The following is a 19,724-nucleotide window of genomic DNA, read 5'->3' as shown; positions in this document are numbered from 1 at the left end:
AAAGAAAAGAAAGAAGGAAGAAGACGAAGACAAGATTCTTTCTCCTTCACCTGATTGAACTGTAAGAAAAGAGGACTCAACCTTTTCCTCGGCTTCGCTCCTGGACTATTACTGATTAACCTTCTTTCACGGGAAAGTGGCTTCGCACCTTTCCGATTAATGATCCTTCCCCTCGGCTTCTTGATACTCTTGCTACTTACTCATGACCCTTTTCCTTCGCTGGTTGGTTACCTCCTCTCTCTCTGTCTTACTTGAACCCGATAAAGCTCCTTTTCTTTCTCTCGGATTCTTTTTCTTGTCTTGCTCCTTCAAGTGTTTTGTTTCAAGTCAAGACGCTACTCCTTATGCATTCCCCTTTTCCTTCTGGAACTGCTGGCTGAACACCCATTTATTCGTTGTCTGTCGTTCTCTTCTCTGTTCTTTCCCGAACAGTAGTAACCAAGGTCAAACGTCTTCTTCCTTCTTTCTTTCACTATACATACTATGTTTATGGTCTCGTTGCTGGGCTCCTCTCGCTCCCGGTCTCACTCATTGCTGGGCTCCTCTGCCTACTTACTCCTCTCCTTCACTCAATCACTTTCAGAACTGTAAACACTCTTTGATCCTTAGAACTTGGAAAAAAAGCAGAAATCTTTTTCCCGGGGCTGGTAACGCAGCTTAGAAAAGATGATAGCTCCATAAACTATCAGGTCAAACGCAATATTGAACGCAATCTTCTCTCTTTCATTTTCCAAGAATGCAAAATCAGCTTTGCGCAATATAGTCTCGCCCCACTCTTGATAGTGAAAGAGGGGCCGAAAGATGGGCTTTTTCTTCTTTTCTTTTTCGGTATGCCGCTCCGCGATCAAGGAGCGAAGCTACTCGACGAGAAGGGGAGAGGAGCGAAGCTGTATTGTGTGTTCTGAAAGAAGACTAGTACTCTATAGGGGGACATTGTGCTTCCCGCACCCGTCTTCAAGTGAACGTCTGTCTGCTTTATTCCTCTAGCTCAAGGCCCTTCCATGCTTCTGGGGTGATTTATCTTATATCATCCTTCCCCTGTCTACCTACTTTTGTTCTTTGTTAAAGTCAGAAAAGGACTTAGACCATCTGGGTACCGGCACCAGCCTGCAAGGGAACCGCTGGGGATACTCATTTGAAATCTGACTCAGATAGCTCAACTAAAGTACTGTGCAGTACGCCTCCCGGTAATAACCCTCTTTCGTTTCGAGTGTATAAGCGCTATAATTGAGATGATTTAGGTAGGAGAGTCTCTTGATCAAGAAAGACTACCGGAAGAGCCTATATAGTTCTTTTCTCTTTCCAAGGAAGATAATTGATTAAAAGTCTTTCCTTCCCTCTCGGTAACAAGATAGCTGTGCTACGGGAGTGCAAGAGAATTCCCTAAGAGCCCTAGAGCCGACGAAGGAAGCAAGCATCTGACTTTCTCGCCCACGTATCAAAGGTAGTATCACTTTATCGATAGAACGGAATCGGATTCGTCTTTCCCGTTCTTCTGTCCAAAGGTAGGTTTTTTTTAAGAGCAGTGTAGCAAAGGATTTGATTTGCATTTGTCAACCCGGGACGAAAACAGGATAGCCGACTGATCAGAGGGGAATCCATCTTCTTTCTTTATAATCTGCTATGGAATGGTAATTGCTTAACGCACAACTGGGTAAGGTTATCTTCTTTCTTTGCTGAACCTATGGGCCAACCCTTTCTTTCTCTTGACGGACCATAGGGCAGGGGTAGCGAAGCTAAGAAGGCTAGAAGCCGAAGGCGAAGGAGGCATATACGCTCACTAGACCGGAGTATTATTCCACTTCAACCAAGCTCCCTTTTTTGTCGCCTACATCCGCTAAAAAGCAATAGAAAGAAAAGGCATTAGTTAATCTTAGCTATTCATATTCCATCAACTCTATACTCTTGGAATTCCTTCATACGAGGACTGAAGTTTTCTTATCATCCCACAGTCAGAAAGCATTCGTAAGAAAGCTGTCAACTGATGAAAGTGATTCATCTATCTCATTAGCCAGAAAGCCCTTCTCTTGCTTAGAAAGGAGGAAAGAAAGTCTGACTTCATAAGCTCCTTTCGGTAAGGTTAGTTGAGTCTAATGTTCAAAGAGTTCGCGGTATACTTTATTAGACCTTCCTGGATTGTGATTGAACCATGAAAGATGAATGAGACTGAACATTAAAAGAAGAAGAATCAGATCTTCCTTTACAGGAGAGGAAAGACTGAAGCAAGACAAGATGAATTCAATCCTTTACAGGAGAGGAGAGGAAAAGGAGTTCTTGAAGAAGAAGGATGAATGATCAATAACTACCTCACCTTCACCGTAACTAGAACCTATTTATGTATTCTTCTTTCTCTTTCACTTATTGGTCTCACTGCTTCGCTCCTTCTCTGTTCTTTCACTGTAAACTTCTTCCCCTTCACCTCCTCCGTCGGTTTCACAATTGCATTTCATTCACATATCGGTTTCTCAATTTCATTTCCTGAACCTTACGGTTTCACAATTTCATTTCCTTCACCTGTCGGTTTCGGTTTCACAATTCCATCTAAGGTTCAGTAAACTCTTATACTGATCGCATGCAGTATCCGAGTCTTGCCCATTTAAGGGAGGGAAGGAGGTTCTCCTTCTTACAATGAATTCCTTCTTAGGGAAGACAGAAGGAAAAACAAATGCAATTTTGCAGTGAAGCGGATCTATTCGCCCCCCTCTCCCTTTGGTCTCGCGGTTTCCCCCCTCTCCCAACTCAGTCACATGCAACCAGGCTTGAAACCCGGCACACTCTCCCTTCTGTGCCCCCTGACCAAAAGGTATGGATGGTCTTTCTGAGAAGAAGAGCATATCTACCTTGAAGACCTTCTGAAAAGTGGCCTATGGAAGGAGCATACTCACACCCAATATGAGCCTGTACGAGACTTTCCATTCCCATCATGGGAGAGAGAGAGTTTCCCTGCGTATTGATTCATTACCGACTGAACTGGAAATGCTAGCTTCTATTCTTTCTAATACAAAGTTTTATTAATTATGATTTATACCTACATTTAATTTAAATATATTATTTATTATATAATATAAAAATTTATTATAATATAAAGGTTTATTAATTATGATTAAGAATTCACGATTCATAAATTATATATATATATATATATATATATATATATATATATATATATATATAATTTTAAAGCATATTCTAAATTCTAATGTATTTATTATCTATTTGTTGCAACGTTGTTATATCACAATTTATATATTTTTTAATTTTTGGATTCTCTAAGATCACGTATAAATAAACATATTTCAATTAAAATATGTTTATATATGTTTTTTATTTATATACCATACTTTTAAACTAATTATTTTTATTGTATATTTAACTTCATCTATCCTTAATATTTTTGTTATTTTAACCAATTTTCAAGAAATGTCGGTATTTCGTTGTTTTAAGTTTTATGACAACGTTGAACTAGTTAATATGTTATAATTTTCTCGTTGTTTTTAGTTTTATGACAACGTTGAACTAGTTAATATGTTATAATTTTCACTCGTTTTTTTTATTGATTTTTTTTTTAAACAATTATAGATTGATTTGTGTTTGTTTGGGAACTTTTAATATATTTTATATGCGATTGTATCCAAATAATTATAAATTGTGGATAAATAAAACATAATTTTTTTTTTACAACCCAACCCGAAAATAAAGGGTTTGGTTGGGTTGGGTTGTGAAAAGTTTTGGGTTGCGTTGGGTTACGAGTCCAACCAACCCGAACTTTTGGGTTGGTAAAAAAAAATCCATCAACCTAACCCAGATCATGTACACCCCTTCAATGTCATCTCTTAACCTATTTTGTTAGGAAGTACAATTACATTCCTCAATTATTATTTTAAAACGTGTTAATTAGAATTTACTTTTTAGAATGTATAACGACCACATCTAAATAGTTGAAAATTATCTTATTTATAATCAAATAAATTACAAAAGACATGAAAAGAATAATAAATGGGAAGAAAAATATATGGAAAGATATGTATGCTAAGGAGTCAAATATCTAGATATTTATTTATAATAAAATATCAAACCTGATATATTTAATACTAAATATTCTTTTTAACCGTTTTAAATTTAATATAAATATGCAATAAATTATAATGAACACAATTTGATACGATGTTTTTAAAATAGTAACAACAAAACATTATCTACAAAATGAAAGTCCATTGGGCCTGCTACTGTTTGTCCTCGGCCCATATGTTTTAGTTTTTGATAAATTTTATGATCGAGATCCACTTTGGCAGCAGAGAATCAAATAATTAAATGCACACAACTTTATTAAATATGAGAAGTTACTAAAGTAGATATTTAAAATTAAAAAGCGAAATTTTAAATTTGAACTCAAAATACAAATAGTATCCAACACGAAAATGAACCCGAAAGTGGTGAGTGGGGGCCACAATAATTTATGGGAGAAGAAACGAAGAACCCGTGATGAATCAGCCTGCAAAAGTAGACGCCACGTGTCCCATGTTTTTCTCTCTCACACGTGTGTCCACATACACCCTCAGACACCACACGTTTTCTGTTACTGTTGAATTAAGTAAATGACGTAAATGTCCTCTCATTTTGGTGGTGCAATTTATTTATAAATTATCAATTCTAAAGATTTTAATTTCTTCCATGATGGACCATTTCTTTTTTTATTAGACATTCATTAATTATATAGTTATATTTAGGCGAGTATAAACATAGGAAATGTAAATATTAAGCTAAAACGACATATCCTCTATCCCATAAATAAGAATGTGACACGAATTAAATTATTTTATTTTAATGGGAAGGTTATATTTTCTTTACAAGATATGGGCAACCTTGAAAAACAAAATGCAACTATTCTCTGTCTCTCGAGACCCAAAATTAAATATTTTAAAATTTTATGGAAAAAAAAAAAACAATTCTCTCTCTTTCCTTATTTATTTATTTATTATTTTTATCCACTCCCTTGCATGCGAGCTACACTTTACATGTAGCCTTAAGCTTTAATCAAAATATATAAAAAAAAAAAAAACAAAAATTTCTCTTTTTCTAAAAATAGGAAGTATAATTTATTTTTTTACATAAATTAATAAATCTAAAATTAAGTCTATATTTTTAATTAAATTACTAATAAATGGGTTCTCTGAAAAGAAAACTATTTAATTATGATTTGATGTCATACTTAAAGTTTGTATTTTTAATTTGGCAGTGTGTATTGTTGTGGGAAAATATTTTTCTATTTATTGTAATTTAGCTAAAGAAATGGATGTTTGAAATTATAATTGAAAAGAATCCTTAAAAGATGCAGAGAAAAAGACCCCAAAATCAAAATTAATACATCTGCTGGTGCTTTAGACACCGCTTGACCTTGACGGCGACGAGTAGGTGACTAGGTGGGGGTAGCAGAGACCCGAGTCCAATTCCATTTGAATATACCAATTTTTTTACATTCCCGTGAGGCAATCATTCCAGATTAATCAAAATTATTCAAAATCCCAACAGTTTTTACCATTTCGATTTCGCCCAGAACAGAGCTGCGAAGGAAAAATCATTTTCCAGGTTCCTATATTCCCATATTCCCACCACAATCGGAACCCTCTTTCTGATTTTGTTGCTTCTCGTCTCTTCTTGTTTCATGGGTTCTCTTTGCTTCTTCTTTCTGAGGCTAATCTCAAGAGAATAGTCTGGACGCGTTTCGTTGGGTTTTGGAAGCTTCTGGGCTCTAATGGGTCTGAGCAGACCCCACAAGGCCACCAATGGCTTCTCTACCAGATGGGTTTTTCTATTTTGCATTGCTAGCTTCTTCTTCGGTATTTTTGTTGTTGACAGGTACTTTCTCTGTCTCTTTTGTGCCTGAGATCTTGTATTCAATGGAATCTTCTTGTGATTTTGGGTAATGGGTGTTGCCACTGAGGGTAGTGGGCTCTGTTCTTGAGCTGTTCTTTTGAGGAATTTGCCTGATCGGATGCTTGAAACTGTGTTTAGGCTGCATGGGTACTTTGATTTTTGGAGGCATTGTGTGTTCCTTTTGATCTCTGGGCTTCCTGGGGCTGGATCTTTTGGTGTTGCCTGATTAGCAAATTCTTGGCCAATTGCAGCAGATTCCTGTTTCTGATTTCTTCGTTTAGCTTTAGATGTAAACTAGTTAGAACAGTGTGCGAGCTATGAGAACTCTTTCTGATCGTGGCATTGGCTACAAAAGTTGGTTTTGTGAACTTTCGAGATCTAGTATACCAAAAGCCTATCAATTTGGATTGTTGCATTGTTAGTATCAAGTTTAATCTTTTTGTTACTGATCCTGAAAATAGAATACCAAGTTTCTAAAGCTGGGATGAATTTTGATTTGCCTTTGTGAATCCAATGAACAACTTTGGATTTGAGTCTTCATTGGCTCTGATTTCTTTAGGAAACAATTTCATGGAAGAATTACTAAAAAAACTTGGTGGTAATGGTCGAAAGGAAATCTGAGGGGCAATCCTGTTGTTGCAATGAAGCGCTCTGAACCGTCCATGATCTCGTTGTCGTTTCATGTACTTCTTTTGTGCTTCTTTCTCTCGTTTTGGGCGAGCTAAGGAAATGGGGAAGGGCTAGATGTGAGGACTTTAATCAGTAGATACTTCATGTGAACATGGATAACTTTCATTCTGTTTCACTGACTTAAAGCCTTTAAAATTGGATCCAGAAGAAAGAACTGCAATGTGGGTTCTCTTTTTTCTTTTCTTTTAAGGGGATAGTCTTAGACTCTTAGGTACTGCTCGTGTTTTATATGCGATAAGTAAAGATCGTCTTGGTGAGTTTAAATCAATTGAGTGAGTTCCTTGTGCTGTGACAGTTCCTCCTTTCCGTTGTAACGAATTCAGAATTAACCTTTACCAACTGTTCATGTATGATATTGTGCATATTCTTAATTATTATTACAAAGATTCATGCTATGAAAAGTTTGTCCATTTAGATATGAAGTTGGTTGGTTGGTTGATTTTTTTTGTATTGTCTTGTAGGTTTTGGGCCGTGCCTGTGCCTGATCCAGTCGAAACAAATGAGGAGGCGTCTTTAGAGAAAGTTCAATCAAAAACCTCTCAGCCTATTGTTAATTGTGAGAAGAAGGCAAGTTAGAGTATAATAAATGTTACTTATTTTTCTTTACAACAATATTTTGATGACTTTGTTCGTGTCACAGGAAGCTTCCCTACAGGATGACATACTTTCTCGGGTATCAGAGACCCATGATGTTATCATGTAAGTTTCAGTCTCTTGCGTGTCTATGTGATGTTGAAGAAATTTGGCTGTTCCCTTGTAATCATATCTCAAATTTCATGATTCACAATTAATTGTTGAGCCGTCCTAAGTTTGAAGCACATTATGGCACGATTTTTGCAGGACATTAGACAAAACAATCTCATCGTTGGAGGTGCAGCTAGCTGCAGCTAGAGCTTCTCGAGCAAATAATGATGAAGGATCTCCTATGGTTACAGAGCCCGGAATCAAGAATTTGAAGGAGCGGCCAAAGGTTTTCTTTGTTATGGGAATCATTACGGCCTTCAGCAGCAGAAAGCGAAGAGACTCTATCAGAGAAACATGGATGCCTCAAGGTTTGACCATAATATAGTCATTCTGTCACAACTGAAACAAATTTGTTCCTTATAACACTTGGTTATATCTAATTTTTAGGTGAAAATTTAAGGAAGCTGGAGGTGGAGAAGGGAATTATAATGCGCTTCGTCATTGGACATAGGTAGAGTTGTTATAAATGCATGCAATGAGCTGCAAAGTCTCATGTTTCATAATGTAATAGTTAATTTAATGTGTTCTGGTTTTTAGTGCAACTCCTGGTGGCGTGTTGGATCGTGCAGTCGATGCAGAGGATGCACAACACAAGGATTTCCTAAGACTGGTATGTTACTGTTAATAGATGTGCATTTCACGTATGCGAGGAGAGGGAAGAGAGAGCTAGTTACTGTCGGCAACTGGCGAGATTCTTATGGGTTTAATTAATCTTCATTTTGGTAGTTACAGTTATTAACTGATATTAATAATCAAAATAAGCTAGCAAAAGACAATGAGAATTGAGAGAAGGGGAAGTCGAATCCTCTCGAATGCTTGGAAAGATTTGTAAATTGCCCGTACTAATGTTTGTCTATTCTAAACCCACTGCTAGCAGATATTGTTCTCTTTGGACTTTCTCTTTCGAGCTTCCCCTCAAGGTTTTTAAAACGCGTCTGCTAGGGAGAAGTTTCTACACCCTTATAAAGAATGCTTCGTTCTCCTCCCCAACCGACGTGGGATCTCACATCTAGTAACTTTGGTGTAAGAGTAAATTATTTCTAGCAATGCCAAAAGGGAAGAGCATGGAGGGGAAAATTGATTCTGTTGAGGAGTTATTGGAAGTTGTAGCGGATGAAACAAGGACAGATTTATGCTAGGATCTACAGAAGATCCCAAGTGAGGAGAACATTAGCGTGCTGCTTGAGCGCGTGGAGTAAATTCTTTAATAATTATGGGCGACCCTAGAATTTTTATACGTAGATTGAGGCATGGGTGTAGCATCCCGACTTGCGAGGATGTGACAAGTTTTTTCACAATGCTATTTATTAATACTGAACGAATCTTGTAGCACGTCGTTTCTTGAGTTACCGTCTGAAATAATGCATTAGTTGTGCAACAAATCAAGTGTACTTAAACTTGGATTGCTTTCCTACAGAACCACATAGAAGGATATCACGAATTATCCTCGAAAACCCAAATATACTTTTCAACCGCGGTTGCTAAGTGGGATGCAGATTTCTTTATCAAAGTTGACGACGATGTTCACATAAATCTCGGTTAGTGTTCTCACATTCTAGAATTATTGCTTCTATGTACGAGTGGTGCGTGTGTGTTTATGTTGAGCGTGGGATGCTGAGTGATGCCTCCCCTTGCTCTCCACAGGTATGGTTGGTTCTACTTTGGCTCGTCATAGATCGAAGCCTCGCGTTTATCTTGGTTGCATGAAGTCGGGGCCAGTCCTTGCCCAAAAGTAAGCAATTAAACACTGTGTGCTCACGAACGTTATGTTACTTCCCGGAATGTTAGATCAAATACTAACTCGGTAATATCTTTGCAGAGGGGTTAAGTACCACGAACCTGAATACTGGAAATTTGGCGAGGAAGGCAACAAGTACTTTCGACATGCAACCGGGCAAATTTATGCGATCTCCAAAGATTTGGCTACCTACATTTCAGTTAATAAGTAAGTTCATAGTTGTTCTCTTGGCACTAGAGTAATTTGGTGTGAGCACTTACAACAAGAATTTGCTTCTTGTCTAGGCCCATACTACATAGATATGCAAATGAAGATGTTTCTCTGGGTTCATGGTTCATTGGTCTTGATGTGGAACACATTGATGATAGGAACCTCTGCTGTGGCACTCCACTTGGTAAGACGATACCTTTTCCCTTCCTTACTCGACCGTTTCAAAATTTCAATTCATCACGTCGGAAAACGAGTTAATATCGCATTTCGTTTCGTGTCAAAGCTGACTCAAATGCCAAAAGTTTTCTTGAATGGATCTGAACATGTTTCTAGATACTGAAATGTGTGATTGAATTTGGTTGAACCGTGGGTGTAGACTGTGAGTGGAAGGCTCAAGCAGGGAATCCTTGTGCTGCATCATTTGATTGGAGTTGCAGTGGCATTTGCAAATCAGTGGAGAGAATGGAGGAGGTACACCAGAGGTGTGGGGAAGGCGATGAAGCTATTTGGCATACCAGTTTTTAGAAGCCCTTTGAATTTGATATCATTATTTCTTGTCTTTGTATATTTGTAGAATATTTGTTTGTACCATCAACACAAAACTGATACTCACAAACCCATGCCCAATTTTTGCCTATTTATTACTTCATGGCAGTGGGTGTTGATTAATTTAATGGTTTGAAGCTATTATTCAATCATCCTCGACTTTTCGTTCAATATTCTAACGAAATTTTCTCGAGAATGGTAATAGTTAGAATGTTGAAGAAGAAGGTGGGAAAGCCCCAAAAAGATGTTAGGTGGAAGAGGGCGTCGCCATTGCTAAATCCTTGACCCAAAATCTGTGGCATTGCTTGGCTGTGCTGTGTATCCCTTTGAAACAGAGACATATGTATGGTCGGTAGTACATTTTCTTTTTGGATTGCGGCCTTTTGGTTTGGTTTTGTGGGTCACATCCACTCGGAGATTAAGGTTGAATTGAAATCAGGTAATCATTTACGTTAATTTAAATACAATTCAATTAATTAAAATATGCATTCCTATTAGTAGGTAATAAGGTTGAATTGAGGTTAAAAAAAAAGAAGTCATCTCATCGAGACTATTTACCCTCTCGTTAAGATAAGTTGTTGATTTAGTAACATAGCCTCCGATTAAAAAAAAGTAATACTCGATTGTATTTTACCTTTGAATCATTCTAACTTGAATGTTGGAGTTTGTTTGCCGAACATAAAGTATCTTCTTCAAGGAAAAATACTGATTTAAGGCTCGTTCGAAAAATAAATCTATAAATACTAATTTCTTTTGTTATCTATTTTATAAAATATATTTAAAAAACTATAGAGTAGTTTTTAAATTTTTTTTTTTATTTTTACAATTGGACTAATACTTAAATATTTTCTAATTATAAAATTAAATAAAAAAACAAATAATTACCTAGTGGTCTCTAAAATATTGAATTTAAATATATGTAGTTTCGTGTATATTATTCTTTCCTCATAGCCGAAATAAATATTTCGTGGTGGAAGAAGCAGCGAAAGTGACCAAAATTCTGAGGTTTGAAAATCAGTATAATAATTAATTAATTAATTAATTAATTAATTAATAAACAGTTGTGTGGTTGCCACCACGAATAAGTTCAACATTTTCATTTCAAGTCTGGAATATTGACCCTTCGAAAATAAAATCAAATCAAATCAAATTTTTAGAAAAAATTATTAATTTGAGAGGCAAATATAAACCCACGATAATCAGAAATGAAAAAATTCCATTTTAAATTTAAAATCGTTTTATACCTTAGTGAATATGAAATTAAGATTTATAAATCTTTTACAAAATTGATAATTAATATCTCTGCTGATTAGTTAGAAATTATAAATTTTTTAAAATTAAGCAGAATATGTGTCGATCTGTAGTGATAACCTTTCCTCTTAAAATCACAGTTTACAAATTAAGTGAATAAAAATTTATGTATACTACTTTATCTTTAGGATTGCTTTTACTTAGATGTAGCATCGATTCACTCATGTATCTCACAATCACAAATGTATTTAAAAGGAACGAATAAATTAGAAATAGTTGAGTATATTATTACTATTAATTTTTCAAATGAGGCAATTGTGTTCTTAAAATTGTGAAAAATGAAACACCAACGCTTCCCCCAATTATGGATCTCAACACATGTGTTTTGCATGCAAAAATAAAAGGATTAAATGAAAATAAAAATAGAGTTTATTAGTTGTGATTTGTCCAAAGAAGGGAGAATAAGTCCAATTAATATTTAATTACAAATTCATATCCAATGTGACAACTTAGCATTCCACCAACCCTCTTCCTTTAATATTAAATTAATTACTTTCATAGGTCAAACTCACTATTTCTTTTTCTTTTTTTTTTTAAAAAAAAGCTGCCTAATTAAACAATAAATAATTTTATACCAAGATATATAAATAATAATTATTATTATTATTATCGGTTGGTCTTTTTAAATATATATAAAGCAATTTTCAATTTAAATTATTATTTTTATTCTCTTCCTATGTCATATTTATGTAATTGGGTTTGAATATGTCATCAAGAATTAATATTTGCAGACAAAAATATAATTTTCTTTGCCTCATTGTAAGGGGTTATGACTTTGAAATAGATTAACAAACTTATTTATTAATAGTTTGTAGCTATATCGGGATTGCATTCAAAGTTTCAAAATAAAATTTTGACCCAATGTAATTCCACGTGGCATTTCGTAGTATAAAACTTTGACTAATTTGATATGGCATGAAAAAATGGAAACGAAACTGTAGAATAAAATAAATAATCTACATGTTCAAATAAGGCTAGAATCAGAGTTTCAAAACATTTGTGACCAAATAGCTAATTCAATTCTAAATTGAAGGATTAAGCATTTGAATGGATAAAAGTAGGACATTCAATTCTCAATTTTAGCGACATTAAATTACACCATTATCTTAGTATCCGGTCGGTAGACAAATCCCATCTTTGTTAATGCACCAAAAACCCACTAATGGACCCTTAAATTTAGTCAAATTTTTCGTAGAGTTGAAAACGAGGAGGAAGAAGAAGAAGGGAAGAAAAGTTTCAAACGTGAAAAATGCAAACGCGGTGACAAAAACGCGACCGATCGCTGTCTTGGAAATTGGTATTTGGGCATTTTAATGGCGATTTAGAGAGCGACCGACCATACCCATCTGCCATTTCAGCGTGATTCCAAGTTCGGCCAAAATCATTGATTCTTTTTGTGATTTTGGGAGAACCCTTTCTTTTGTTTTTCTATATTTAAGCAACGAGGGGGAGATATTTAGAGTTGAATCTGTTTTGGCCCCAAATTTTCTCTATAACCCGAGAAATTTATCTGGCTCTTAGAGGAGTTTATCTTCTTTTCACCGATTATCTCTGGATTCTTATCCATTTTCTGATCTTCTGTTTCGCCCCTCGCAGAAAAAGAGGGAAAAGGGGCGGAAAATTATATCCGAATCTCGGTAAAATTATACCCGAATCCCGGTATTCTTTCTCTCTTTCATTGTGCTATAATGATTGCATTATATATTTACGTTTCTTACTCCGTTTCTCAGTAGTTTGATTCTATTTGTTCTTCGCGATTGGCAGCCCTCACCCAATTCCTTCGCTCCTTGTGTTCTCTTCGCTATTTGGCTTTGTGGGTCGTTTCGTTTTTTTGACTTTGGGAGCTGATGGCGGTGGATTCGTTCTTGTTGGTGGCGGCGGAGGCTTCAACTGCCTACGATTTAGCGTTTAAGATTTTGATGTTCATTGTTCGTTTGTGGGTGGGGGTTATTGTGGGGGTGTTGGTGGGATGGATTTGGAAACCTAAATGGGCGGATTTCGGTAGTGATTTATTCCATTCTTCAAAGTTGAAGAACAATCTGTTGTCTTGCTCTGTTGGATCAATTTCTGGCTTGAATTTGGTGAAGATTCAGCTACCCAGATGCTTGAATTTGATGTCAAATTGTGTGGATGCAAAAGAAGTTCTACTTGACCCACCTACCACCGCCCTCTCCAGGTTTGTTGCTTTCAATTATAGCAACGATGATGCTTGAATTTGATGTTTTTTTGTGACTTTGTGTTTGATTTAAACTTCTGGGTCTCCTTTATCACTTGTTCATGTAGCATTCAGTCTGAATATTTAAGCTAATTGGTTATGGAAATCTCGTTTTCTCAACATATTCTCAACACATCGAGCTTAGAAATTCTAAGGAAACTAGACGAGTGACTATTGGATACTAAAATCTGCTCTAAAAGTTTTGAGAATAGGTTATGATATGTTTAATCTCTAACACATTCTTAACCACAGTTCATCGCAACTCGAAGGCGAAAATCGAGCCCAGTTAGCTGAGGAGGATTTAAAGCATTTATACAGGCTTGTTGAGGAGAAAGATGGAGGAGCCTCATGGATTCAAATGATGGATCGCTCTACTGCTACCATGAGCTATCAAGCATGGCGGAGAGACCCTGAGGTACACAGCTAGCTATCCATTACATTACTATATTCTCTTGTGTTTATAGACCTTTTTTGTTTTGAACGAATTTGGCATTATGATTAGTGAAAAGTTCTTGAATGTTTGACGAAGACAATTGTTATGAGTATCTGCATATTGAGGTGTGTTATTATGGTTGTTTTGCCAGACTGGGCCACCGCAGTATCGAAGCCGAACGATTTTTGAGGATGCAACACCTCAGATGGTGAGGGATTTCTTTTGGGATGATGAATTTAGACAGAAATGGGATGATATGCTTGTAAGTGCTCAAACTTTGGAGGAGTGTCCGACCACAGGGACCATGACAGTCCACTGGGTGCGCAAGGTGAGTGAAGCTTGTTTCTTTCACCCTTATCTTTTAATCTTGTTTGTATTGTTTTCTCATTGTTTTTATGTCTGTGCAGTTCCCTTTCTTCTGTAGTAATCGAGAATACGTGATTGGACGAAGAATTTGGGAATCGGGACAGTCATATTACTGTGTGACAAAGGTAAGACATACTATGCTGGTGTAGTACTTATCTTTCCATGTTGGTCTGTTCTTCGCGATTCGGTTAATTCTTCGATGTAATCAACTCTTCAATTCTTTTGCTATGTTGTAAAAACTTGGTTTTCAGGAAATAATAGATTTTCTTGGTTTGTCTTGATTCAGGGTGTGCCTTGTTCCTCGGTACCTAGACAAAACAAGTTAAAACGTGTCGATCTCTACTACTCGAGTTGGTGCATCCGTGCAGGTAACTAAGTTCTTCGTCGTCTTGTTTATTTTAATATGTTGAACAAGTAGAATTCCTACTCTCTTGGCTTCAACGTTCACTATACAATTTTTTGGATGGCGGGGAAAATAATTTATTCTGTGAGATCCCACATCGGTTGGGAGGAGAGGAGAACGGAACATTCTTTATAAGAGTGTGGAAACCTCGCCCCATCAGACACATTTTAAAAACCGGAAGCCCAAAGAGACAATATTTGTTATTGGTGGGCTTGGACGGTTACATATTCTATGCGTCAAAGCAGTAGCTTAGAGTTTTGAATTGCTTTTTTGATACAATTACTGTAACTAAAGGAGTTTCGTCTGGCTTGTATATGGAACAGTGGAGTCGAAAACGGGGAACGGGCAGCTGAGTGCATGTGAGGTGTCGCTATTTCACTATGAAGACATGGGCATTCCATGGGAAATTGCCAAGCTGGGAGTGAGGCAGGGGATGTGGGGAGCTGTGAAGAAGATGGATCCCGCGTTACGCTTGTATCAAAAGCATAGAGCGACGGAGGCCCCGGTTTCGAAGTGTGTAGTGATGGGAAATATCAACACAAAAGTGAGCACTGAGTTTCTGAGATGCTCAGAAGAAGAAGCATCTGATGATCCAACAGAGGTGAACAAAAGGATGGAGCCCTCTGAAAAAGCAGCAGGGAAGAACTTTCCAAAGCTTCTTATGGTGGGTGGAGCGATCGCCCTTGCTTGTACTCTCGACCACGGCCTCTTAACGAAAGCAGTTGTATTCGGAGTTGCTCGGAGATTTTCGAACATCGGAAAGAGATGATCGGTGCAAAGAAGCTCGTAATCAGCTTCAGCTTTGAAGAAAGTTCTGAAGGTGGTAATTTTTTTTAACCCTCTATGAGTTGTAAAAAGAAGGTTTGGAATGGGGAAAGTAGAATTGTATGATTGTATTTTGTTTTCCCATCTCCTCATCTTCCTGTTATTTTGGAGATGGAAGTGTTTGTAGAATAATGAGTAGGGGAAAGTAAGAAGCAACGTTAGGTAGCCTTTTTATTATTATTTTTATTTTTTATTTTTACGGCATCTCTCAGTAGCTTTAATCCGGATTCTCCAATATACGAGAACGAAGAATCTAAAGTAATATATGTCAATTATTGTTTAGTTATATTCACTTACTTGTAAAAATGTTTTCTTTTTACGCTCGAGTAGATTTGAGACCAATCTCTCGGATGAAGATCAGTACTTATTTGTGTCGTGTTGAGATTGCAAATTTAGTATATAATTAAATAAAAATTTGATAGATTAACGAAATAGTGTAAATTATTTAATTTTTTTTATTATAAATATGTTTTCTCCCTACATAGTTTTAAGTACTTTTTTAGATGATAGATTATATATTTTCTTTAATTGCTTTTTTATTTTAAAAAAATTATATAAAAATCACTTCACACCATCTAAACTCACCAAACCTATATTAAACACATTTAAGAAAAAAAAAATAAAAAATCGAATGAATTTATTGTTTTGGTTTTTATATTTTGAACTATCAAATTCACAATGGTAAATAATTATTTTAGAAATGGATGTTTTTTTTATCACTAAAAAATGGCACACATTAGCCATTTTGGGTTTATATATATATATATTAAATTTTGCATTTGAGTTTTAAAGTTTTTAATTGGAATGAAATGGTAAATATTTTGATTTTATTTTATTTTTTTTTACCACAAATCACATACTAAACATAAACAAATTTTAGAGACTATAATAAGTGATGAAAGATGTTTACGAATCTCATCAGACAAAGAAATATTTAATAAAAAAAATAGAATTCATTAGAAGATATATACCCTATCAAAAATTAAAACTAAAAAAACAAATAGTTATGGAAAACAATAAAATAAATAAATAAATTAATTAAAAGTTACAAAACATGGAAACTTATAAATCGACCAAATTGACCATACAACTTTTTTTTTTAATTGTATAAAATATGTATATATTATAAAAGCGCCACGTGGAGCAGTGGGGTCCATGAGATACGAAGTGAATGAACGGCGTAGAACGAACGTAGCTGCAAAACTAAGCGGAAGAGCGGATATTAAATCCCAATTCAGTTCTGTTAAATGTGAAAAATCGTCAAATTTTATACACATGAAAACACGCGAGCCGCTGAATATAAAAAAGAGACCTCCCCTCTTTCCCACAATTTCTGCGCCGCTTGTGTAGAATTTCATTGTCGATCCTTTCCTCCATTCCCTCAAGTCGGCCGAGATCCGGCTACTCGTCGGATTTCGCCCTCGTACGTCCTGTCCACCACCTGCTCCGACGAACCATGAAAGGCACCTGCACGTTGCTCGCCTCTGTCCTCGCAGCCTCGACCATGGCTTTCTCCTCGTCTTCGTCGTCCTCTAGTGGAGATCGCGACCTCGCTCTTTATCCTCCCTCTCTAGAGGTATAACCTTCATCGCCTTCGATTTTGAATGTTCTGTTTACAACTTCGAGGAATTTTCATGGCCTAATCTGGTTTTGATTTGGCGGATTGTGTTTTTTAGGGCTCCGTTTCGGATTCTCGTGCGAACAGAGGTTGCGGCTCGGATTCATCATCGGAGAAGGAGAAGTTTGCGCCGAGGTTCGATGGATTGAAATTCATTGAGACTTTGGTAACTGCTCATAGATAATACAATCCTTAACCCTTAGGGGGGACCGTTTTCGTTCTTCGCTTCGTCTCTTTAATCGTCGTCTTCTTTTTTTCTTTTTTGTTATCAAGATTTTGCGTATCGTATTCAGTTCCAGTATGATTATTAGAAAGAGAGATTTTGTTTTTTTACAATTTGTGGAGTGATTTTACTTGACTTCGAGAAGTCATGGAAAAAAAAAAAAAAAAAGGAAAATCAAGAGATTTTGTGCGAGTTGCTCTTGTCTGTAACGGAGTTTGAATTGAAATTCATTATTGAATGATCTGTGTGTGTGAGAATATGAAGAATTTTCTTTAGAAGCTTTTATTTTTAATCGATCGAGTAAAAATGATTGGATCGTGGATTTGTAAATCTTTAGGTGAAGACAAAATGGTGAAATGAAATCTGAAGCATGAGGAATCACCAAATCAGTTGATACCTTTTGGGGGGAGGGGGAACTCCCAAGTTGGTGTGTCGTGTGTGTATGATGACAGTGAATTCATGAATCATGAGTTTTGTTTGTTGCCTTGTACACATCATTCTCCAATTTCTTTCCATGGATTTTAATCAAATATTCCATGAATCACACAAACTTCACCCATATTCAATGAAATGTTTGAATACCATTACTAAAATACAAAAAATTAGAAAATTTCGAATCTATGTTAGACGAAGAGGTATATTCCAAACATGTTGGATTGGATGGGATGATTCTCTAAGGAAAGAAAAGAAGGAAAATAAAACAAATAAAAAAAGTGGAGAAGTTGTTGTAGTGGCAATGGCATTGCCTTGAAAGGAAAGGAAACATACATCACGGGATAAGAATTTCTTTAACACAAAGTCTCAAAGTTATATCTTTATTCTTTCCTTTCTTTTTTTAATTTTTAATTTTATATTTAAACTCACTTTTACTAATTTACTAATTTAACATCGTGTTTAAAACATATATTTTCTTATTTTTTTTTTATTAAAGTGATTGGTATAGTATTGTTTATGAATTTAAAATACTTTTATCTATAACTCTTTATGGATACGGATATGAAGTTATTTGAATAGAACGATATATATCGAATTTACCGTTTAACTTTATAAAAGTTTAATTTATTTGAAGAAATCCATTGTATTATGTTTATTTCAAATAATGTAGATATTTTTTTCCTCATCAAATCTTGCTTGGATTAAGAAACAAATTAAAATAAAATTTAAAATGTCCACGCAACCTAGAATGTTTGGCCACATTGTTCTTAATTTCCGAAAAAAATTCTCCCATGTGTGTTTGGTATATTGTGTCATTCCATTTATGAATTGCATGGCACGTGCTCGTGTTTCTTAAATTACAGGCACTGCAATTATTTTTCTTTCCAATTAAAAAAAAAATTGTAAAATACATAATATAGACGAAGAGGAAAGACAAAATTAGAGGATATAATTAAGAGAGAGAAAAATAAAATAAAATTCAAGGGTGGGAGAGAGACATGTCAATGTTAATTATTGCAAATTAGGGGTCACTTAATTGATTCAATCGTTTAAATCTCTACCTCGGTTTATATTTTTTTAAATAAAATATCAAAATAGAATAAAATGAAAATTTGTAAACCATGAAGTAAAAAGAAGAACTTATAATAAATATTTCTTTAATTTATTATTTCTAAATTGCCTTGTCGTTATGGGTTTAACTAAAAACTATTTTATCTAATATTTATAAACCTTAAAATTAAGATTCAGTTAAATTAAAATTTGATAAAATTAAATCTCATAAATAGTAACTATTGTTTGATATATTATAATAAACAATCCCTACCATAGAGACTAAATTTAATATTTTTTTTATAAGGATTAAATTAAATTTTAATAGAAATAGAAATTTATATAGTTTATTAAGTTTTTTTTTTTTTTTTTTTTTTTTTTAATTGGAAAGCAAGGGGTACTTTAGCCTTAATTCTCCACCGTCCATTCACAAATTAAAAAAAAAAAAAGAAAAAACAGAGAAAATCAAGTGGACGTTCCTCATGTATTATTGCGTCCCATCAGTGGGACCATTTCCAAGTAGAACCACTATTAAATAGCATGCCATTCCGACGTCGTTTTGCCTCAATGAAATATCTCAAAAAACCTAAAATTATCAGCATATTCCCGATGATGATGCCCTGGCCCCACTTCTCACGGGCTTGCTCACACGCCCGACCACTTAATCTTCGTCACGTTTCAGCCACGAGAAAAGCCTACAAGTACTGGCGGTCCTCCGGAGACTTGCAATTTCAGGTGCTCATTGATTCCGAGCATTAACGTTTCGACTGGAGGCGACATTTTGTTCCGCCTTTGTTTATTGCCGGTGAGTGATCGATCGATCGATCTTCTTCTTCTTCAGTACTCTCTGCCATTGTATCTGCTTTGTCGTGACATTTTAGTTTCCCGCCATTTCTTTCGATTTTCTTTCTTTCAGTGCGATCAGTTATCCTTTCGTTTTTTGGCTTTTGAATTCTGGTTTCTATTTTCTCTTGCTTTTGTCATTCTTTGGTAAGTTATTGGTCATCTCTATCGTCTGTTTTTTTTTTTTTTTTTTTTTTTTT

General features: G+C 35.4%; 3 protein-coding genes and 1 long non-coding RNA gene across 5 annotated transcripts in view; all 4 read left to right on the top strand.

Moving 5' to 3' along the window:
* Nucleotides 1-5,375: 5,375 nt before the first annotated feature.
* On the top strand, nucleotides 5,376-9,954 carry LOC111459806 (beta-1,6-galactosyltransferase GALT31A-like). 2 transcript variants are annotated; one of them, XM_023102877.1, is made up of 12 exons: nucleotides 5,784-5,849; nucleotides 6,676-6,725; nucleotides 7,026-7,131; nucleotides 7,205-7,263; nucleotides 7,405-7,616; nucleotides 7,696-7,759; nucleotides 7,846-7,918; nucleotides 8,726-8,846; nucleotides 8,953-9,040; nucleotides 9,128-9,253; nucleotides 9,331-9,440; nucleotides 9,633-9,954. In XM_023102877.1, exons 1-12 carry the CDS (start codon nucleotides 5,784-5,786, stop codon nucleotides 9,779-9,781), a joined length of 1,224 nt encoding a protein of 407 aa, XP_022958645.1. In that variant the 3' UTR covers nucleotides 9,782-9,954. The 2 variants fall into 2 exon arrangements, with proteins under 2 accessions (XP_022958644.1, XP_022958645.1); XM_023102876.1 differs by lacking the exon at nucleotides 6,676-6,725 and having other exon boundaries at nucleotides 5,376-5,856.
* Nucleotides 9,955-12,299: 2,345 nt separating this feature from the next.
* LOC111459823 lies at nucleotides 12,300-15,641 on the top strand. The gene is made up of 7 exons (XM_023102901.1): nucleotides 12,300-12,772; nucleotides 12,878-13,289; nucleotides 13,581-13,743; nucleotides 13,913-14,089; nucleotides 14,169-14,252; nucleotides 14,414-14,495; nucleotides 14,854-15,641. The coding sequence occupies exons 2-7, from the start codon at nucleotides 12,961-12,963 to the stop codon at nucleotides 15,297-15,299; spliced, it is 1,281 nt and encodes a 426-aa protein (XP_022958669.1). The 5' UTR covers nucleotides 12,300-12,772; nucleotides 12,878-12,960; the 3' UTR covers nucleotides 15,300-15,641.
* A 977-nt stretch (nucleotides 15,642-16,618) lies between these two features.
* Nucleotides 16,619-17,684, top strand: LOC111459111. Its single transcript, XR_002713237.1, has 2 exons — nucleotides 16,619-16,931; nucleotides 17,032-17,684. It is a non-coding gene; the product is annotated as an uncharacterized LOC111459111 (long non-coding RNA).
* A 1,642-nt stretch (nucleotides 17,685-19,326) lies between these two features.
* LOC111459310 (granule-bound starch synthase 1, chloroplastic/amyloplastic-like) overlaps nucleotides 19,327-19,724 on the top strand; it is a 4,492-nt gene continuing 4,094 nt past the window's right edge. The window contains exon 1 of the mRNA XM_023102154.1: nucleotides 19,327-19,486. The gene's annotated coding sequence lies outside the window, so the exon portion shown is untranslated. The remainder of the gene's footprint in view (nucleotides 19,487-19,724) is intronic.

Source organism: Cucurbita moschata, unplaced genomic scaffold (genome assembly GCF_002738365.1).
Source record: "Cucurbita moschata cultivar Rifu unplaced genomic scaffold, Cmos_1.0 Cmo_Scf00022, whole genome shotgun sequence".
NCBI lineage: Eukaryota > Viridiplantae > Streptophyta > Magnoliopsida > Cucurbitales > Cucurbitaceae > Cucurbita > Cucurbita moschata.
This window is presented reverse-complemented; position numbering and strand designations above follow the sequence as displayed.